This window comes from Pristiophorus japonicus, chromosome 8 (assembly GCF_044704955.1).
Source record: "Pristiophorus japonicus isolate sPriJap1 chromosome 8, sPriJap1.hap1, whole genome shotgun sequence".
Taxonomy (NCBI): domain Eukaryota; kingdom Metazoa; phylum Chordata; class Chondrichthyes; family Pristiophoridae; genus Pristiophorus; species Pristiophorus japonicus.
In genome coordinates, this window is record NC_091984.1 from 204,715,049 (window position 1) to 204,733,539 (window position 18,491).

The 18,491-nt window shown below is 43.0% G+C and overlaps 1 protein-coding gene across 3 annotated transcripts in view; it reads right to left on the bottom strand.

Moving 5' to 3' along the window:
* The window catches only part of mlxip (MLX interacting protein), a 117,261-nt gene that overhangs the window by 18,192 nt on the left and 80,578 nt on the right, over nucleotides 1-18,491 (bottom strand). For all 3 annotated transcript variants that reach the window (XM_070887807.1, XM_070887810.1, XM_070887809.1), the window contains exons 11-15: nucleotides 12,586-12,805; nucleotides 10,147-10,265; nucleotides 8,426-8,539; nucleotides 7,436-7,563; nucleotides 4,981-5,104 (exon numbers count right to left, since the gene is read on the bottom strand). In XM_070887807.1, coding sequence (XP_070743908.1) covers nucleotides 4,981-5,104; nucleotides 7,436-7,563; nucleotides 8,426-8,539; nucleotides 10,147-10,265; nucleotides 12,586-12,805 — 705 coding nt within the window. The remainder of the gene's footprint in view (nucleotides 1-4,980; nucleotides 5,105-7,435; nucleotides 7,564-8,425; nucleotides 8,540-10,146; nucleotides 10,266-12,585; nucleotides 12,806-18,491) is intronic.

Below are 18,491 nucleotides of genomic sequence, written 5' to 3' on the forward strand. Positions count from 1 at the left end.
GAGTCCCTTCGGCCGGGGACAGAAGCAGCCGGTGCAGAGTCCCTTCGGCCGGGGACAGAAGCAGCCGGTGCAGAGTCCCTTCGGCCGGGGACAGAAGCGGCCGGTGCAGAGTCCCTTCGGCCGGGGACAGAAGCAGCCGGTGGAGAGTCCCTTCGGCCGGGGACAGAAGCGGCCGGTGCAGAGTCCCTTCGGTCTGCGTCTGTGCACTTTTAGAGGCTGAACTCCAGGATATAGTCAATGTATTCACTGAGGCATATGAAAGCATAGGCCTTACGCTTAACATCCGTAAGACAAAGGTCCTTCACCAGCCTGTCACCGCTGCACAGCACTGCCCTCCAATCATCAAGATCCATGGCGCGGCCCTGGACAACATGACCATTTCCCATATCTCGGGAGCCTCTCATCAACAAAGGCAGACATTGATGCGGAGATTCAGCATCGCCTCCAGTGCGCCAGCGCAGCCTTCGGCCGCCTGCGGAAAAGAGTGTTCGAAGACCAGGCCCTCAAATCTACTACCAAACTCATGGTCTATAGGGCTGTAGTAATACCCGCCCCTCCTGTACAGAAAGCACCTCAAGTTGCTGGGGATATATCACCAACGATGTCTCCGCAAGATCCTGCAAATCTCCTGGGAGGACAGGCGCACCAACATCAGTGTCCTCGACCAGGCTAACATCCCCAGTATTAAAGCATTATCCACACTCTATCAGCTTCGCTGGGAAGGCCACATAGTACGCATGCCAGATACAAGACTCCCTAAGCAAATGCTTATGCAGAGCTCCTTCATGGTAAACGAGCCAAAGGAGGACAGCGGAAATGTTATAAGGACACCCTCAAAGCCTCCCTGGTAAAGTGCAACATCACCACTGACACCTGGGAGACCCTGGCCGCAGACCGCCCGAGGTGGTGACAGTCCATCTGGGAGGGCGTTGAGTTCTTTGAGTCTCGACGCAAGGAGCAAGAAGAGGCCAGGCGCAGGCAGCGGAAGGAGTGCGCGGCAAACCAGCCCTACCGACCCCTTTCCCCGATGAATGTCTGTCCCACCTATAAGAGGGTCTGTGGCTCCCACATCGGACTGTTCAGCCATCAAAGAACTCACTTAGGGAGTGGAAGCAAGTCCTCCTCGCTTCCGTGGGACTGCCTATGATGATAACTTTAACAAAAAAATAATTCTTATATCAAACTTTAAAGTTTTCAGTTACAATCACTTACAAACTCTAAGATCACTTAAAAACTTTTAAACTTGTACGTTTACATAACTTACAAAAATCTTTTAATTAGAGAACAGTTACAACAGTAACAATAATAACAACAACAGCAAAGAAAGGCTGCACCCATCTCTCCTCATCTTATTCTAAGACCGCCCGCTACGCTTGATCTTGGTGACTCCACCATCCCTGCCCGCAGACGGTGACGCAGTGTTTCTGGGGTTGGTACCAAGCTTATTCTTTCTAAGATCTTGGGTAGTGCGCACCTGTTGAAGGGGGGGGGGGGGAGGGGGGTAGGTGGCAAAGTGGAGGGCCCAGGCGTTAATGTGGAGGACCCGGCTTGGGGCTCTTCAGAGGCTGGTGTGGGAATTGGAATGGGAGTAGCAGCTGATTCTGTCAATGGGCACGGTGTCTGGACGTGTTCCCTTATTGTAGCAGCTAACTCCAACATGCGTCCCTCATGCACCTCGACAGTGTCTCAACTACCTGCAACATTCCCTCCCTCATGTTGAGCAAAACTGTCTCAACTACCTGTTACATTCCCTCCCTCATGTTCAGTGATAGTGTTTGCACTATCTCTGACATTCCCTCCTTGATGTTCACTGACAGCACATCAGCTATCTGTGACATTCTCTCCCTCATGGTCACTGACATAGTTCCCATTTCTCATGAGATTGCGGTTACTTCTCCCGACAGTCCCGTTATCTTATCACCCACCCCACTGATGGTGTCCAGGAGTGATCGGGGTAAGGTCAATGCTCTCCCCACTCATTGCCATCATCTGAACCATGTTAGATCCTGCACCTCAGGAGAGCAGGGTCGAGCTCTCCTTCCCCTCCTCCCCATAGGTGTGGCTCGCACCCCACCACTGGGACCTGCAGCCACGGAAGGTGGGGCCCTGGGTGTGCCTCGCTGCACCACAGCACTGGAACCCGCAGCCTCGGAAGGTGGGGCCGTGTGTGCGCCTCGCTGCACCCCACCACTGGAACCAGCAGCCTCGGATGTTAGGAAACCATGGAATGCCCCACCAACACTAAAACCACGAGTCACGGAAGGGGCTGGCACCTCAATGGGTGCACCTGCACCTCCACCAAAGTCAGTAAAACAGTAGGGGCTTCATCCGTCTCCATCCACTCCCCCCCCCTCCCCAATGCTCTTGGTCTGGAGGTGGGATTGGAAGATGTTCTCCTCTTCAGGCTCGTCGGCGTCTGAATCTTCTTCTGCATCGTCAGGGTTGGCCTCAAGTTCTGCAAATTATAACAGAACACAGACAAATGGTTAGCAGCAGAGGAGGAGGCAGGGTGGCTGACATGAGTAGGCTCACACAGCACAGGCATCAGGCTGATTTGAAGAACCACGATGAATGATAGCACATTGCATCAACCGAAGTGCAGCTGATGGAGACATCCCCATGAACAGAAGCATGGCTAGCTCACGCAGTACTTAACATTTAGCAAAGCCAGACTATGGAATTTGCAGGACTTACCCTCTCCCTTGAGTGTGGGCCCAGCTTGTGCAGTGGTGGTTGCTTTTCTCCAGGCAGGACCCATCAAAGCAGCGACCCTCTCTTCCAAGGATGTCAGTGGCTGCAGATTTGCCGGGCCTCCGCCTGTTCCGAGTTCTTTCCCTTTTATTATGTGCCACCTTCCTCTACAAAGATGAAAATGCAACTTTTTAAAGAGAGGGCGTCTTTCTGCTGGGTGGGACATATACAGCTGGTCACATTTACAATTGCAATTCCATTGAATAAATGAAAATGTTACTTGACCAAGGTTCTGCCACTTCTTTTTACACTGGTCTCCAGATCTTGTGGTGGTCACCATTGCGCAGTAATCTTCTGCAACTTGGTTCCAGCGTTTCTTCAGTTCTTTGGGTGGAACTTTTGTGTGACCTCTGCTGGTGTCCAGCTCCTGCCATCTGTTCTCAATCACAGTAACATCCTGTGAGAAATTCTTGGTCCTTGCACCGCGTTGCATCTTGTATTGCTGCAGATCCGATTTTTCCAGTGCTCTCACACAGCACTCCTTCTCACACACACAACTGGCTCTTTAAAAATGGCCAATTGCCATCCCGGAACTGTACTGTGCACGCGCGTCCATTGAAATAAAGTCACTTTTTTTGTCGCGCATGCGCAGAAGGTGCGGCATCGTTTTTCAGTGCAGACAGCAGGCTCCACCCAACCCCCACCCCCAAACCCCAACCCCACCACACCCCCCCCCCCCCCCAAAACCCAACCCCACCCACGGGACGACGGGACACGCTGCGTGGCGCCAAATTTGAATTATACATCTGGGGAACTTTGGCAAAATATTTCTGGCAGCATTTCTGGCCTACAAAAACGGGCGTAACTCAAGCAATATGCCAGAAAACGGGCTTGGGCAATTATTATAGGAAAAATGTAGGCTATGACCTCTTGCACACAAAAATGCTGGCATCGTAGACATCTCGTGTACCCGCTCTCTGAAGGTCAAAATATGGACTGATTAATCAAGAACTGCTTGGAGTTGCTTATTCCCTTTTCAAACTCATCTAGCTATTCAGTAAATGCTTATCAGAGACAAAAACAAAACTGCCATGTTGTATGATAAATACGGTTATCAGATGATTAGGAAAGTACTTAGTGGATGAACATAATGCTTAAATATAATTTTACATGTTGGGCGTCAGAACACCCTATCAGATTGTTGAAGTATTTAGTGCATTAACACAATACTAAAGATAGCAAAAGTGTAAATTCAATGCAACATTCATTTTCCACTAAAGTAAATATTAATTCTAAGATAATTGTTGGAATTGGAAAAAAAAAGTTCCTCAATGGCTAATGACTAAATACACTAAGATCAACCAGAGTTCCCACTCTTGATTACTATTTACAGTCAGCATTTCCTATCTATGCTCATATGAAGAATGCACACTTGGGGGAGGAGGCTGGGAACAATACCTTCAGTAGAAAAAGGGAAGAAACATGAGAAATTGTGATGAAAAAAAAAAATCAAATGCATACAAGGGGGAGTTCCCGCTTTGTCGGTAATCTGGGCACAAATGGTGCTCAAAATTGTGCTAGTTTTCCAAAGTGAAATTATGGTTTAAGTTTGCTTCAAACTCATTTGTATAATCACAACCATACAATCGGACCAGCATTTTAGAAGGTAATTGTTTCTTTTTTTTTCCCCTTGCATTAAAAAATATTCCTTGAAGTATTTAAGAGTGGTAACTTGGTGCAGTTTATTACTACAGCCGAAATTGGGTTTAATTACAAAAAATAGGCAATTTTAATAAGTATCTAGTCCATCACCTGAGAGTAACCCAAATTTAAAAAAAAACTGAAAATGACTTTAAATAATTATACAGAAACATTTATTAGTTTCATTGGTGTACACTAGTCAGTTTTAGTAAATGCACTTTTTTTTAAACATTTAAAAGATTTAAAGGTGCCTGCTAGTGCCTTTGCACCTAAAAAAAAAATAGCTTAATTTGAAGAGCCTTTTCTTAGGGCTGTAAATAGGTGCAATTGGCAGAGACTTGTCATGACCGTTTATTTGATCGGAGGGTGTGGCTAGTTTTGTGGGAGGGGCTGGATTCCAAAAGTTTTTTTTAAAAACCAGCGTTAAAAAAAACCGCAGAAACTCGATTTGCACCGGATGTAACTTGTGCTTGAAATTCTTCGATCTTTTACACTGGTTTGGTCGATTTTGGGCGAAATGCGCCTTAGCGAAAACTCTACTCCATGGAACCCAACATTATCCTGCTTTGCTGCATTAAAAAAGGATACAATCCAGAACTTCCAGTTCTGAAGTGTTCGCGATTTGACATACTCATCGAACAGTTCCCGCATGTGATCAACTCGTTGCCGTGTTATTGGGACACCGGTGTCAGGAAGCTGCAGTTGGCAGGTACTGAAATTTGGAAGCAAAATGTTACAAATTACTACCAATTATTAGGTCAAATAATTTGATGGGCACAACCAACTTCTAGAACAAAACTAAGTACAATACGATTTAACTACCCAATGACTCAGTAAGTTTATACAGTGAGTAGCTGAGCCATACAAATCAGCAAAGTCCCAGGCTCGATCTTCAGTCTGCGCAGAGTTGGCTGATCTCAACCAGGATAGGGGTACGGGTGAAGTACCAGGTCACATCAGATGAGGACCGGGCTTGATTGCCGAAGGTCACTTAGGTGAGGTACCAGAAGAGCCAACACTTTCAGGAGAGGGCAGGACAGAAAACGGACAACTACCAGGACACAGAACATGTATCGGTGAGGTTAGGCTTGCTGTCGCAATGGGAACTGCTGCTTCCTCCAAACCACTGTACAAGAACATGTCCAGCAGCGCTTATAGTTTCAAAGAAAGCTTAGTGGACAGAGACAATATAATTTGGTCAATATGGTCAAATGCATCACAGGTCAGCCTTACATCAGCTCAAGTTTAACAGCATAAATTGAATACAAACAAGAAAAAGTTTGCAGTATCAATTTTCTTAGTGCCGAGGTCAACAGCACACATATAAATATTATTCTATAGATTTATAAAGCACATTAGACACACCAAAAGTATGAAGTACAAAAATATTGTAAGAGGCAACAGAAATTAGAGGAATCCTGAAATTCATCCTCTAAACTGCAGAAAATCATCTAATCCTCAGTCTCGCTTTTTCCCCTATAACCCTGACTCCCACACAGACAGTTCCTAGCACATCAACTGGTCCCGCTTCCCTGCTTGATTGTCAAAGTCTTTTCCCCCATCTCCAATATTTTCATCACTAATAAACAAAAGTGTACAATGAAAATGAAATTTTTTTTTTTTTTTTTTAAGGCCCGTTATGATTTTTCTCCCAAATTGCTCGCAGCAATGTCCAGATTAATGTTTTATTTCTGGTGAAGCCAGGACAATCCTGGAAAGTTGAAATCCTAACCGGAGGCCAACACAAGGTTCATTCCAGAGATGAGGGAGTTGACTTATGAGGAAAGATTGAGTAGGTTGAGCCTCTACTCATTGGAATTCAGAAGAATGAGAGGTGATCTTATCGAAACGTATAAGATTATGAGGGGGCTTGACAAGGTGGATAGAGAGAGGATGTTTCCACTGATGGGGGAGACTAGAACGCAAGGGCATGATCTCAGAATAAGGGGCCGCCCATTTAAAACTGAGATGAGGAGAAATTTCTTCTCTGAGGGTTGTAAATCTGTGGAATTTGCTGCCTCAGAGAGCTGTGGAAGCTGAGACATTGAATAAATTTAAGACAGAAATAGACAGTTTCTTAAACGATAAGGGAATAATGGATTATGGAGAGCGGGCAGGGAAGTGGACCCAACTCCATGATGGGATCAGCCATGATCGTATTAAATGGCAGAGCAGGCTCGAGAGGCTGTATGCCTACTCCTGCTCTTATTTTTATCTTATTATTGGATGTGAACAATCACATGTGCCCGTGATGCCCTCCTTGGAAGAGCAAGACTGCAAACACGCAAGGTACAGGGTGAAGAATGAATGAGGTTAGGCACCAAAGAGCAGTCAACACCCTCGTAACTGTACTACAGTGTGAATCAACACACTTGCGAAAATCTATTTGCTAACACGGCGTACCCGATATTGTGCAGAATAAGGGTGCAGTTGGACACTTTTGACTACGAGTCTAGAGTCGAATCAGTTGGACACAGAAGGTGGTTCTGACAGCGCTCTGCCGGTTGTACTGCAACTGTTTGGCCGGCAGCCTGTCTCTATATACACAGCGGGACCTGACTAGAGGAGAAGAGAGGACGGAGAGCTCGAGGCGGGGGATCAGCACTCAGCGACTGCCGTCTCTCTCCCTTCTTAGCGAGCGGAGGTCGGGGCTCAGTGACAACTGCCGCCATCGCACAATCTGGGGGGGTTGGGGGGGTGAATAGAGGTCCGTGTTGGGGTCAGAGCCGCCAGTTTGCTTAGCTGGATATCACCTTTACGCAACACTATTTTAAAAAAAAAATTCTGGAGGTTATTAATGGAAAACCCCTGAAACCCTCTCGCCGACCCCCAGTTGAGAACCCTGATGTAAACTACATTTTAACCTGACGCTTGAAATAAAGCAGTTGGGTAAATGACACAAAGCTCCGTCATATTATAACCATTTTCGGTGTGTTAGAAATTGCCAAAATAAATTATACTGTGTTCAAAGCCATAATATAGAATTGCACTAGAACAATGTTGGAATTTTAAAAAAAACATCCAGCAATACATGTTTACCCACTTGATTGATGCATTAAGCTCCTCAATTTCTTCCCTGAGACGTTTTGCTTCATCCTGCATCTGTGTCCTCTCCTGCTGTAGTTTTGCTATGTAATCCACAGTTTTCTGCAGTGTGGCTGCATTGCTAATCTACAGAAAGGATATAAAAGCATTTGGTTAAAATACAAGCTGGATTAATACCAGTGCTGAGAACTGTATACATTTAAATTTTTTAAAAATCCTATCAGAACCTCCTTTTTCTTTCTGTCTTTTCCCCTTCCCGTTTCATTTTCTCAGTTTAACATATTTCCGAGTTTTCCCCACTTGACTGCATTTCCTTTGTTTCAACATCATTACTCTTTATCTTTATCCTGATATCAACGGTTTTGTTCATTCGCCTGCAGATTCTGTCCCATAATCACTTGGTTCTCGATCACTTTCCAGTTATATTTCCATAATTGGTGAAAGACATTGCCTGTGGACCAAATCCAGCCTTTCTTCTGTATGCATATGGAGCTACCAGATGCCATGGGTTAGAAAAGACTCGTCCCAATTTCTGCAGTTTAGACCAATGAAGGGACAGCATTTTTGCACTAATCAGGAAGCAGCTTCCAGGTAAGTAGGACAGAGTGTCTCGGGATGAGTGGGTAGACTTTTACTGCAGAGCTGGGCGTGGATTTTCTGTTTTCATACAAACAGTTGGATTCCTAGAAATGAGGGGGGGAAGGATCTGGGATTCAGAGTGTGGAAGGGAGAAAAAGAGGAGAGTTCAACGCCCCTATATGGGGAATCAATAGTGGAGCCTGCTCTAAAAAAGATTGGAGACCTCTGCATTAATCCAAAAACAAGATCAACTGGCAAACATTTTCAGATTGTGTGTGATTGTAATCACACAATCCAGATTGAATCAGTTACAGAAACATTTGCTATACACAAACAGGCTTTCAAACCATCATGTTTTATCTACAAACAGGCACCTAGTGAAGTGTGATAAATTAGTCAACCAACCTACCGGTTTTACATTAGACTGGGACTTTAACGTGGTCAGATTATGAAGAGTGTCAAAACCCATTTTGATGTTAAATCGCCTCTTCTGTTCCGCTGAAATATGAGTCATTCGCCGACTCTGTTGCAAAATGTAAAAAAAATTATTTACTACAACCATATTATAATACCTAATGGTCATTAGACAAAAATACCAGCCAGGGTTCTTCTCCAGATCACTAGACCTACATACTGCATACATATGGACACTGTAGGACAGATTGGGCTCACCTGTGATGTCCTAACTTGGCAAGAAAAGGGGAGAAAAAAGCTTGCAAACAACAGTTTGTTAATCAATTTGAGAACACAGTACTATGGAGCAGCAGGATGGAGGTTCTTATCCTCTCAGATTCAAACTTTCGTGAATAATTCCAAAGTTTTTGCCTTCACTACCCAGAAACCCATCTGTCCGGAACTTAAATCTTATAAGTTTATATGTATGTCCCAATAATGCTCTACCATCACAATGTAACTTTATAACCTGGACTTTCCCAAAAATATTCAGGCAGGCAAAGGGCAATCGTGTCCTGCTAGAACTCTGTCCACTCTATGGTACATTTTCTGGTGCATTGGTCCATTAATTTGGGACTTTTAGTCTTGTATACCATTTCTCATTGTTCAGGCATGCATGACATCCAATGTAAAGCGCACCCTTGTGAGATGGGCATCCATGATTTCAAGACAGCAGTATGTAGGTGATAGATGATGGAAAGAACACAGTAATATTAAAAAGTAAGTAGATTTTGGCCAATTCTGAACTTTTTTCTCATTGTTTCTTTTTCCTGCTGATACTTGAAGACTCTCATGAGCCAACTATTATTTATTTTTTGCACCCACCATTAAACCCACACCAATGGGTTTCTCAATGCAAATTCCCCACCCCCTCTACCTGGCCTGATGCGATTGGAAGAGGGTCTGCAGCGGAATGCCATGCAGCTCAGGATTTCAAGAGATGCTCTGTGCTCACCCACCAGCATCTCCACCCGCAAGCAATGGTGAACAAACCATCATTTGCTGGACAATTATTGTGAGTAGAGAGGTTCCTCTTCCCAAAAGATACTAGGACAGCAGACCCACTAGCACACTTAAGACCTGACTAATCATAATGTTGGATACTTCTTCAGAAGCATCCCACATAAAGCACATCATTCTTTCAGTGGCATTGTATAAAAGGCATTGTTTGGATAATCAATCAATCAAAAGCTAGTGTGGCCTGGCTAGTTTTCACATTAAGATACCAACCATTTCTGCACACCCTGGCACATCCACCTGATAATGACAAAGAACAACCGTCTTCTCAGGGTGTGAGTACGCAGAGAGGCAAATGCAAATCTGCATCATCTACGGCAAGGGCACTAGAAACCATTATGCAGCATATGGTTAAACACATCCTGTGACAGTAACAACTTGCTGTGGCTAAAACATGGTTCCATCTCCTTCTAGGTACAACACTGGAGCAGCAGAGAGGACCATTAATACAGGGAGACGGATAAAGCAGCAGTTGTAATGCATTGCTACCGTGCACCTCCTAGTAACCCATTTACAGAGCAGCTTCATTTTCTCTGTATTCTATCCCCAAAACTGAGGTACATGTCATTTAAAGAGGGGAGACTTTTGGCTGAGAGGTGAAAGAAAAAAAAAGCTACTTCAAAAATTAGAGCAAGAAGATTCTGAAAATCTGTTTGTTACCTTAAATGCCACCGGCTGTTCTGGTTTGATTTTTGTAGAATTGTTTATGGGAGACTGTGGACTTGGGATTCTCTCTGAAGTTGCTGGCGATCCTTGACCTGAATTCTGTCGTTCACGGCCTGAAGAAAAATAAATTAAAGCTAACTGTGTGTATATACTTTTAATTTATTTTGACAAATTACTCAAGTTAACATATTAGCCTTTAAAAATATAGTATAATATTCCTCAGTTAATGAGAACATCCAACAGTAATAATTGCACAGCTAGCAATACATGCGAAACGTTAGGATTTAAAAAACATTCTAGAAAGGGAACATTTTACTAAGGCGCTATCATATTAACTTATAGCTGAATGTAGCCAATAATGAGTAAATATTTTATAGCTGGAAGTGCATGTTTGGATTTATTTGCAGCAGCTTCTTGCAAACTACAGAACTCCTCGAAAGTAAGGAGAGAACTTGCATTTTTAATGTACCTTTCATAACCTCAGGACGCCCCAACACACTTAACAACCAAAATATTTTTCGGTGTAGTCATTGTGGTAAAGTAGGGAAACGTAGCAGCCAATTTGCACACAGCAAGCTCCTACAAACAGCAATGAGACAAATAGCCTAATAATATCTTTTATTGATGTTGTTTGAAGGATAAATATTGGGGAGAATCCCCCTGTTCATCTTTGAATGGTGCCATGGGATCTTTAATCTGAGAGGGCTTTGGTTTAACTTATCATCCGTGATGATGGCACCTCCAACAGTGCAACACTCCCGCAGTGCTGGACTGAAATGTTACCATAGATTATCTGCTCGAGCCTCTAGAGTTGGACTTAGGTCCATCCAGCTGACTCAGAGGTGAGAATGAGCTGCCCCGAGCCATGGTTAACATTAGAAAAAACATCCCTTAAGTAGATCAGCAATAGTTACAATTTGGGGGTAATCAGCTTAGTCTCAGCAGCCACATTAAAAATATAACTATATATCATCTTATTTACCCACTCCCCTCCCCACTCCAAATTCACGTTGCAGTATGGTTCCGTGGAAGCCAGTGCCCCTTACATACATTACATAAAGGCAACTCTTCATGCACAAGTCTAAACGGTGTCAGGAGGCTACTGCATAGGGATGGGAAAGTAGGGATGGATTGCAGCCATGCCTGATTTTGTTTTCAATCAAAATTCACAAATATGCTTCATTGTGGATGTCCATGTATTGTAATCTGGAACAGGAACCCTGGTAATATTCCAAGTGAGGGGTTTCTGCTCCGTCCCCTAGGACATTGAGACTAATTGTAACACACCCACTAAGATTTACTAACTCAACCTGGCCAAGGTTCAAAATTGGGAACTTCTTAGTGTGTAATGCTTTTTTAATCATACTGCGCAATTGATTTAGTCAGTCAGCTTGGTTTAATATAGATAATTAAAAAAAGAAAGATTTGAATTTATATAGCGCCTTTCACGGCCACCAGACATCTCAAAGTGCTCTACAGCCAATGAAGTACTTTTTTGGAATGTAGTCACTGTTAGAACATAAGAACATAAGAATTAGGAACAGGAGTAGGCCATTTAGCCCCTCGAGCCTGCTCCGCCATTCAAAAAGATCATGGCTGATCTGGCCGTGGACTCAGCTCCACTTACCCGCCCGCTCCCCATAACCCTTAATTCCCTTATTGGTTAAAAATCTATCTATCTGTGATTTGAATACATTCAATGAGCTAGCCTCAACTGCTTCCTTGGGCAGAGAATTCCACAGATTCACAACCCTCTGGGAGAAGAAATTCCTTCTCAACTCGGTTTTAAATTGGCTCCCCCGTATTTTGAGGCTGTGCCCCCTAGTTCTAGTCTCCCCGACCAGTGGAAACAACCTCTCTGCCTCTATCTTGTCTATCCCTGTCATTATTTTAAATGTTTCTATAAGATCACCCCTCATCCTTCTGAACTCCAACGAGTAAAGACCCAGTCTACTCAATCTATCATCATAAGGTAACCCCCTCATCTCCGGAATCAGCCTAGTGAATTGTCTCTGTACCCCCTCCAAAGCTAGTATATCCTTCCTTAAGTAAGGTGACCAAAACTGCACGCAGTACTCCAGGTGCGGCCTCACCAATACCCTGTACAGTTGTAATGTGGGAAACTTAGATGAATATAGGAGCATACATGACTGGAAATAAAGACTCAGGTGGACAACAAATGGTCTTCTCTAGTCCTGAAAATTGTATAGGGAAAAAGTACCCTCACCATTAGAAAAGAATACATGGAGACTGCAAAATTACAATGAGAGTAAACATTCACCTGTGATGTTCAATGCATAAATGTAGAATTAAATATTCCCTAAAATTTTGCTGATGGACCAACAATTTCTATAAATGCCTAATCTCTCTTCAAATTAAATTGGAAATAACTGAAAAATTCAAAACCCAATTTAACTTCAGATGGCTGCTTACTGGTCGGTGTGGGTGAAGGTGCCTGCTTGTTTGAGTTTGGAGGTGTGATTTGTTCAGTTTTGGGCTTTATCCGAACTGTACTCTGGACTGTATTTGAAGTAAACAACTGCGATCTGGCTGACTTAGCAGGTTGTGAGGCTTGCTGTGACGTGCTCATCACGCCTGGTTGTTGTGCTGGGCCAACTAAAATACTGCCATGGAAATCTGTGCAACCTGTGGCCTAGAACAAGAGAAGATATTAAACAATGTTAAATTTTAACATATATATTGATGAATTTCAATAATATTCCCTGAAAATCTGAAAACTTGAAACAAGCCAAGTTAAAGTCAAATGGCCTGTAAAGCAGATGTCTGATCTATATCAGTAAAGACCAGACAGGCTGACAGTGAAACAAGCCTCTGGCCAGGTGTTAAAAATATCCTATTGCAATTTTTAAATAGGTCAAAAATATTGACGCGATACACACACAATCCAAATACTGCTATAACTACTACCTAATTGATAGTTCTTCTGGATTAAATGATTAGCAACGATCAGTAAGTCTTGCACTACATGATACATCTTTCTGTTTTGATGTAAAAAACAGAGATTGACATGGTCCCATATCAATTAGCACATCTTTGCCCTTTGATTGGAGCCTGTTTTTAAACCAAAAAAGGAAAACCTTCTGTCCCTTGGGTGTGGGACAGAAACAGGATGAAAGCAGGTAAGTATTACAAAGTTTTTACAGCACAGAAGCCAGCCATTCGGCCCGATAGAGCCATGCCAGAGCATATGCTCCACATGAGCCTGTAAAAGGCCTTCACATCAGTCCACATTTTGTAGAGTGAACAGATCAGTGTTTGTAGACCTGAAACTTCAACTCATCTCGTCATTCCAGATTATGACTGTCCAGCATTTGTTTACCAGATTCGTTGCACCTGCAGTTTTTGCTTTTAGTTTAAAGGGCTTTGAGTTTTTTTTTAAAACTAAGAAATAAAGCAGAGAAAAGAAGGTTAAAATAAAAATGGGAGAAAGAGAGGCGGTAGAGGGGGTGAATAGGAAAATGGGGCGAGAGAATTGGTGTTCAAACATATTTCTTAAAAAAAAATGTAAATGTTTATTTTTGAAATTTAGGTTAATATTCTACCAATAAAGCTAGTTCTGGCATTTCAGTAATTAGTGTATATTTTAGCATGGCATGCGAGCTGACAACTCGCAAAACTGTCCATCCCAGCAGGATAGTTATTTCTCTTGCACTATAACACTTCCATTTTAAAATAAATCCAAAAGATACGAGAATTCTTGTTATCCATAGAGACACGGGCAGGATAGAACCTTGCCTTGGGAGGCAAGGGGAAAGCAGCAGAGGAACATAAAACAGTAGGCCAGTCAACCCCTCAAGTCTATTTTGCCATTCAATTAGATCATGGTTAATCTGTACCTCAACTTCATTTACCCACTCTTGATCCATATCCCTTGATACTAAGATTGAGACTAACCACTCAGCATAAGAAAAAAGTTAATGAGTTCCCCTTACTCGTTAGAGGTGAAGGTGGCAGGGGAGAGGGATTTAAGGAGATGGTTCTTAGTGGAAAAAAGCTTTTCTCTACACAATGATCTTGGCATAATGGGCAATTTTGGCAAAATGTGAGACACAATAGTACTTAATGTGGTTCAACCAGATCTGGTGTTGCGTGGCTAGACAAGATGTACACCAGATACATTCAAGTGTTTTCACTTTGGACTTGAAGGAGCAGTCAGAGGCCAAACTGGGGAGGGGAGTGGGGGGAATGGAGGAAGAAAAGAGTTGGGGAGGACTGGAATGAAATACGTTTTTCTAAACAGGGCAGCAAAAGGTGGAGGTGAAGAAATGGTTGAGCAAAATGATGTTTGCAGAAGTATTGTAATGAATGGAGGGCCAAAGGCTAGGCAGTTAGGATTATGGAAGTGCAGTTGGAAGTGACTAGGAAACAAGTTTTTTTTTCCAGTGGTGAATACATAAGCAAGTGGGGTTTTAAGGGAATAGGGGTAGGTGGATGGCAAAGGATAGAAGAAAGTGGTTAGAGATAGTTGTGTCTGTGATAGAGACTATGGAAGTAGAGAGGCTACAGGAGATGGCAAAGTTGAGGAGGAGGCTGTGACTAGTGTTAGGGAAATTTACATGTAGGGAGAAGTTTAAGGATGATAGTGAATTTTGAGGAAAGAGGGCGAGAGAGGCCTAGGTGGAGACTGAAATCACTGCGATGAGGAGTTGCTCAGTGCAGAGGCTTATGGAGGAAAGGAGGGAGAATCTCAGGGTGGGGTAGACAACAAGGATTTTAAAGGATTACAATTACCATAAAGGAGAATATTTTCCTTTAGCTTCTAACACTTTTCTGTTCAGCAGCTTTTTTCAAATAATATTTAAGAAGAAGAGCACACTTTCAAAAGCTTTATTACAGCAAGGTTGTGTCTGTGCGGGGCCCGGATTTTACGGGGCCTATGACAGCGTTGTGCACAGCGTATGCAGTCTTAAGCGCCCAGCAATTTTGGGGTTTCCGTATGCGCTGCGCACGCGTGAAAAAACAGAACTTGCGATCTGCACATTTCAGCTCGACAGATCTTCCACATGCGCAGGAAATGGACATTCGTTGGCGGAGAGTTGGACTACTTGCCCAGCGAATGCCCATGAAATTATTATGCCTGGTAAAAGCAAGCATAGGGCCTTCTTTTACCAGCGTAAGGGTTTAAATAAATATTAAAATAATTTTTAAAAAATCATTTAAACATTCAAAAATCTTTAAAATTAGTTTAGGTTATTTTTGGCCTCTTTAAAATGTTTACATTTATTTTTCAATAAATGAAATTTTTGTTTTAAATATTTAATTAAATAGTTTTTAAAATTAATTTTAAACATGGTGATTTATTTTTTATTTAGGTTGTGTGAAAGTGTTTTTTAATGCAATACTATGGGTATTCGACTAATATTAAATCATGTCTGCATGTACTTCCATTTTAACAGATATTCTTTCTTGTTCCAAAACTGCTACAAAAGCCTCAGTCTATTACAACAAAGATAGCTAAACGTCATATAATTTTCTCCAACTAATCATGAACAAGCCCACAGGAAATTCACAAGCAATATATTTAAATCCTTGACTTTGCAATGCTGCAACACCCCGTGATTTGAAATTAATGGGCAGTTGTTAAAAATTCCAAGTCTGTTGTAGATACCTTCAGTGGCATCAGTCACTCCCTGAAGCAGTATGAGCATCTAAATTATGGAAATCGATTCACTTTGTCGTATATCTACTTGCACAATAGTGTAACTTGGGTACGTGACAATATCATCCTTGTAATCCAGACAGGATAGCTTGTATCTTTTGCATCTGCATGTTTTCAAATCAACCCAATGGAGGCCTGAGTTACCACAAAGGAAGGCGAGGCTTGACATAAATCAATAAGCTTCTTTATTCCACAGTACGGTGAAGATACAGAAGTTGCAATCAGTTTCACTTAATTCCATCATCACAACTGCATGCAATAATAATATTTACGACTGCACAATGCTACCCCGGCTTAGTGGGTGGTATTGCCTGATCTTGAGCTAATTTCCTAACCCCTTCCTTGCCTCCTCAGAATACTTTATGATGCGACTAACCCCAGCCTTTACAGCACTCTTAAGCCTCATTCCACCATCAGTTTTTAATGAAATTGACTACACTCCCACCCACCAATCTAACTTGACAATGACGCTGTTCGAGTTTAAATGAACTATTGTGGGAACAATGAATGTAAATGTTAAATGATCATTCATCGTCTCCAGGACAGGATGCTCTATCTGAAATCGAATCGACACTAGCCAACCCTACTGTCATGTGAACTTTTCCCATATTATGAAACGTGATGGTAACTGTTAAGGATAATAAAAGCACCATTAGTCCTACTTTCCGCAGAATTGGTGCTGTAACCTCTCAGCCTGTTATGACAGTTCTCTGGGAACTTGATATTCTCAGGTGCTATGAACAGATCTAAAAGACAAACCATTTCCTCTGAGAAAGGCTAGGGACATTCTCTAGTATATAGTTTAAAAAAAAATCATGTGGTACATTTGGTTTCATTAGAAACTGAAAGTCTGCAAATTCCCCCACCTACTTGCACACTGAAACAACCTTTGCTAAAGGGTCAGTTTTTACGGTATTTTAGCCTTGGATTTCAGGGAAAGCATAACATTTACAGCATCCTCAAGGTGTTTTGGGAAATCTCCCCAGAACTTATTTTAAAACTTACCATTTCAAACATAAATGAAACCACATGTTTCAAAGTACATACAATTACCAACTGTTACAAATAGCTTTTGTTTGATGCATATGTAGCTGCGAAGATCCTACCTATGTGGTGATAAATCAGCTTGTGGTAAAACTGTTCGCTAGGTTCATTTTAAGATAACCATATTTCAGGAAACTGACAAGTGTTAGTTTTGTTAGTAACAGATTAGAAAACTAACAGATTGGAGTAGAATAGAAACATTTATTAATTCTCTCAAAAGGCATTACTACAAAATCCTTTAAAATAAAATCACTAATCTTTTACCAACTAAATTTTTTTAAATCATTTTAACGTCTGGATATTGTTCTTAGATGTTAAAAATTTTCCAGACAAGTATATTCATTGTATTAAGAATAGGTAACATAATCAAATATCGAAATCCTCGTGAAGTATGATGCAATAGAACTCATCAACCCAACCTGTCATAGCGCATTGATATCCTATTGTAAATTCCACCAAGATTGTGAGAAGTCATCATCATCATAGGCAGTCCCTCAAAATTGAGGAAGACTTGCTTCCACTCTAAAAGTGAGTTCTCAGGTGACTGTACAGTCCAGTACAGGAATTACAGTCTCTGTCACAGGTGGGACAGACTGTGGTTGAAGGAAAGGGTGGGTGGGTAGTCTGGTTTTCTGCACGCTTCTTCCGCTGTCTGCGTTTGGTTTCTGCATGCTCTCGGCGACGAGACTCTAGGTGCTCAGCGCCCTCCCGGATGATCTTCCTCCATTCGGGTGATCTTGGGCCAGGGACTCCCAGGTGTCGGTGGGGATGTTGCACTTTATCGAGGAGGCTTTGAGGGTGTCCTTGAAACATTTCCTCTGCCCACCTGGGGCTCGCTGGACGTGTAAGAGTTCAGAGTAGAGGTTTGCTTTGGGAGTCTTGTGTCGGGCATGCGGACGATGTGGCCCGCCCAATGGAGCTGGTCGAGTGTGGTCAGTGCTTCGATGTTGGGGATGTTGGCCTGATCGAGAACACTGACGTTGGTGCGCCTATCCTTCCAGTGAATTTGCAGAACCTTACGGAGGCAGTGCTGGTGGTACTTCTCCAGCGCTTTGAGATGTCTACTGTATATGGTCCACACCTGAGCCATATAGGAGGGCGGGTATCACTACTGCCCTTAGACCATAAGCTTGGTGCCAGATTTGAGGTCATGGTCTTCAAACACTCTCTTCCTCAGGCGACCGAAGGCTGTGTTGGCACACTGGAAGCGGTGTTGGACCTCGTCGTCGATGACGGCCCTTGCTGATAGTAGGCTCCCGAGGAATGGAAAATGGTCCATGCTGTCCAAGGCCGTGCCGTGGATTTTGATGACTCGGGGGTAGTGCTGTGAAGCGGGGTCAGGTTGGAGGAGGATCTTTGTCTTATGGATGTTTAGTGTAAGGCCCATGCTTTCGTACGCCTTGGTGAAGACGTTGATGATGGTTTGGAGTTCGGCCTCTGAATGTGCGCAGACACAAGCGTTGTCCGTGTACTGTAGTTCGATGACAAGAGGATGGGACAACCTTGGATCTAGCCTGGAGGTGATGATGGTTGAACAGGTTCCCATTGGTTCAATAGTTTAGTTCCACTCCAGCGGGAAGCTTGTTGAGAGTGAGATGGAGCATTGCAGCGATGA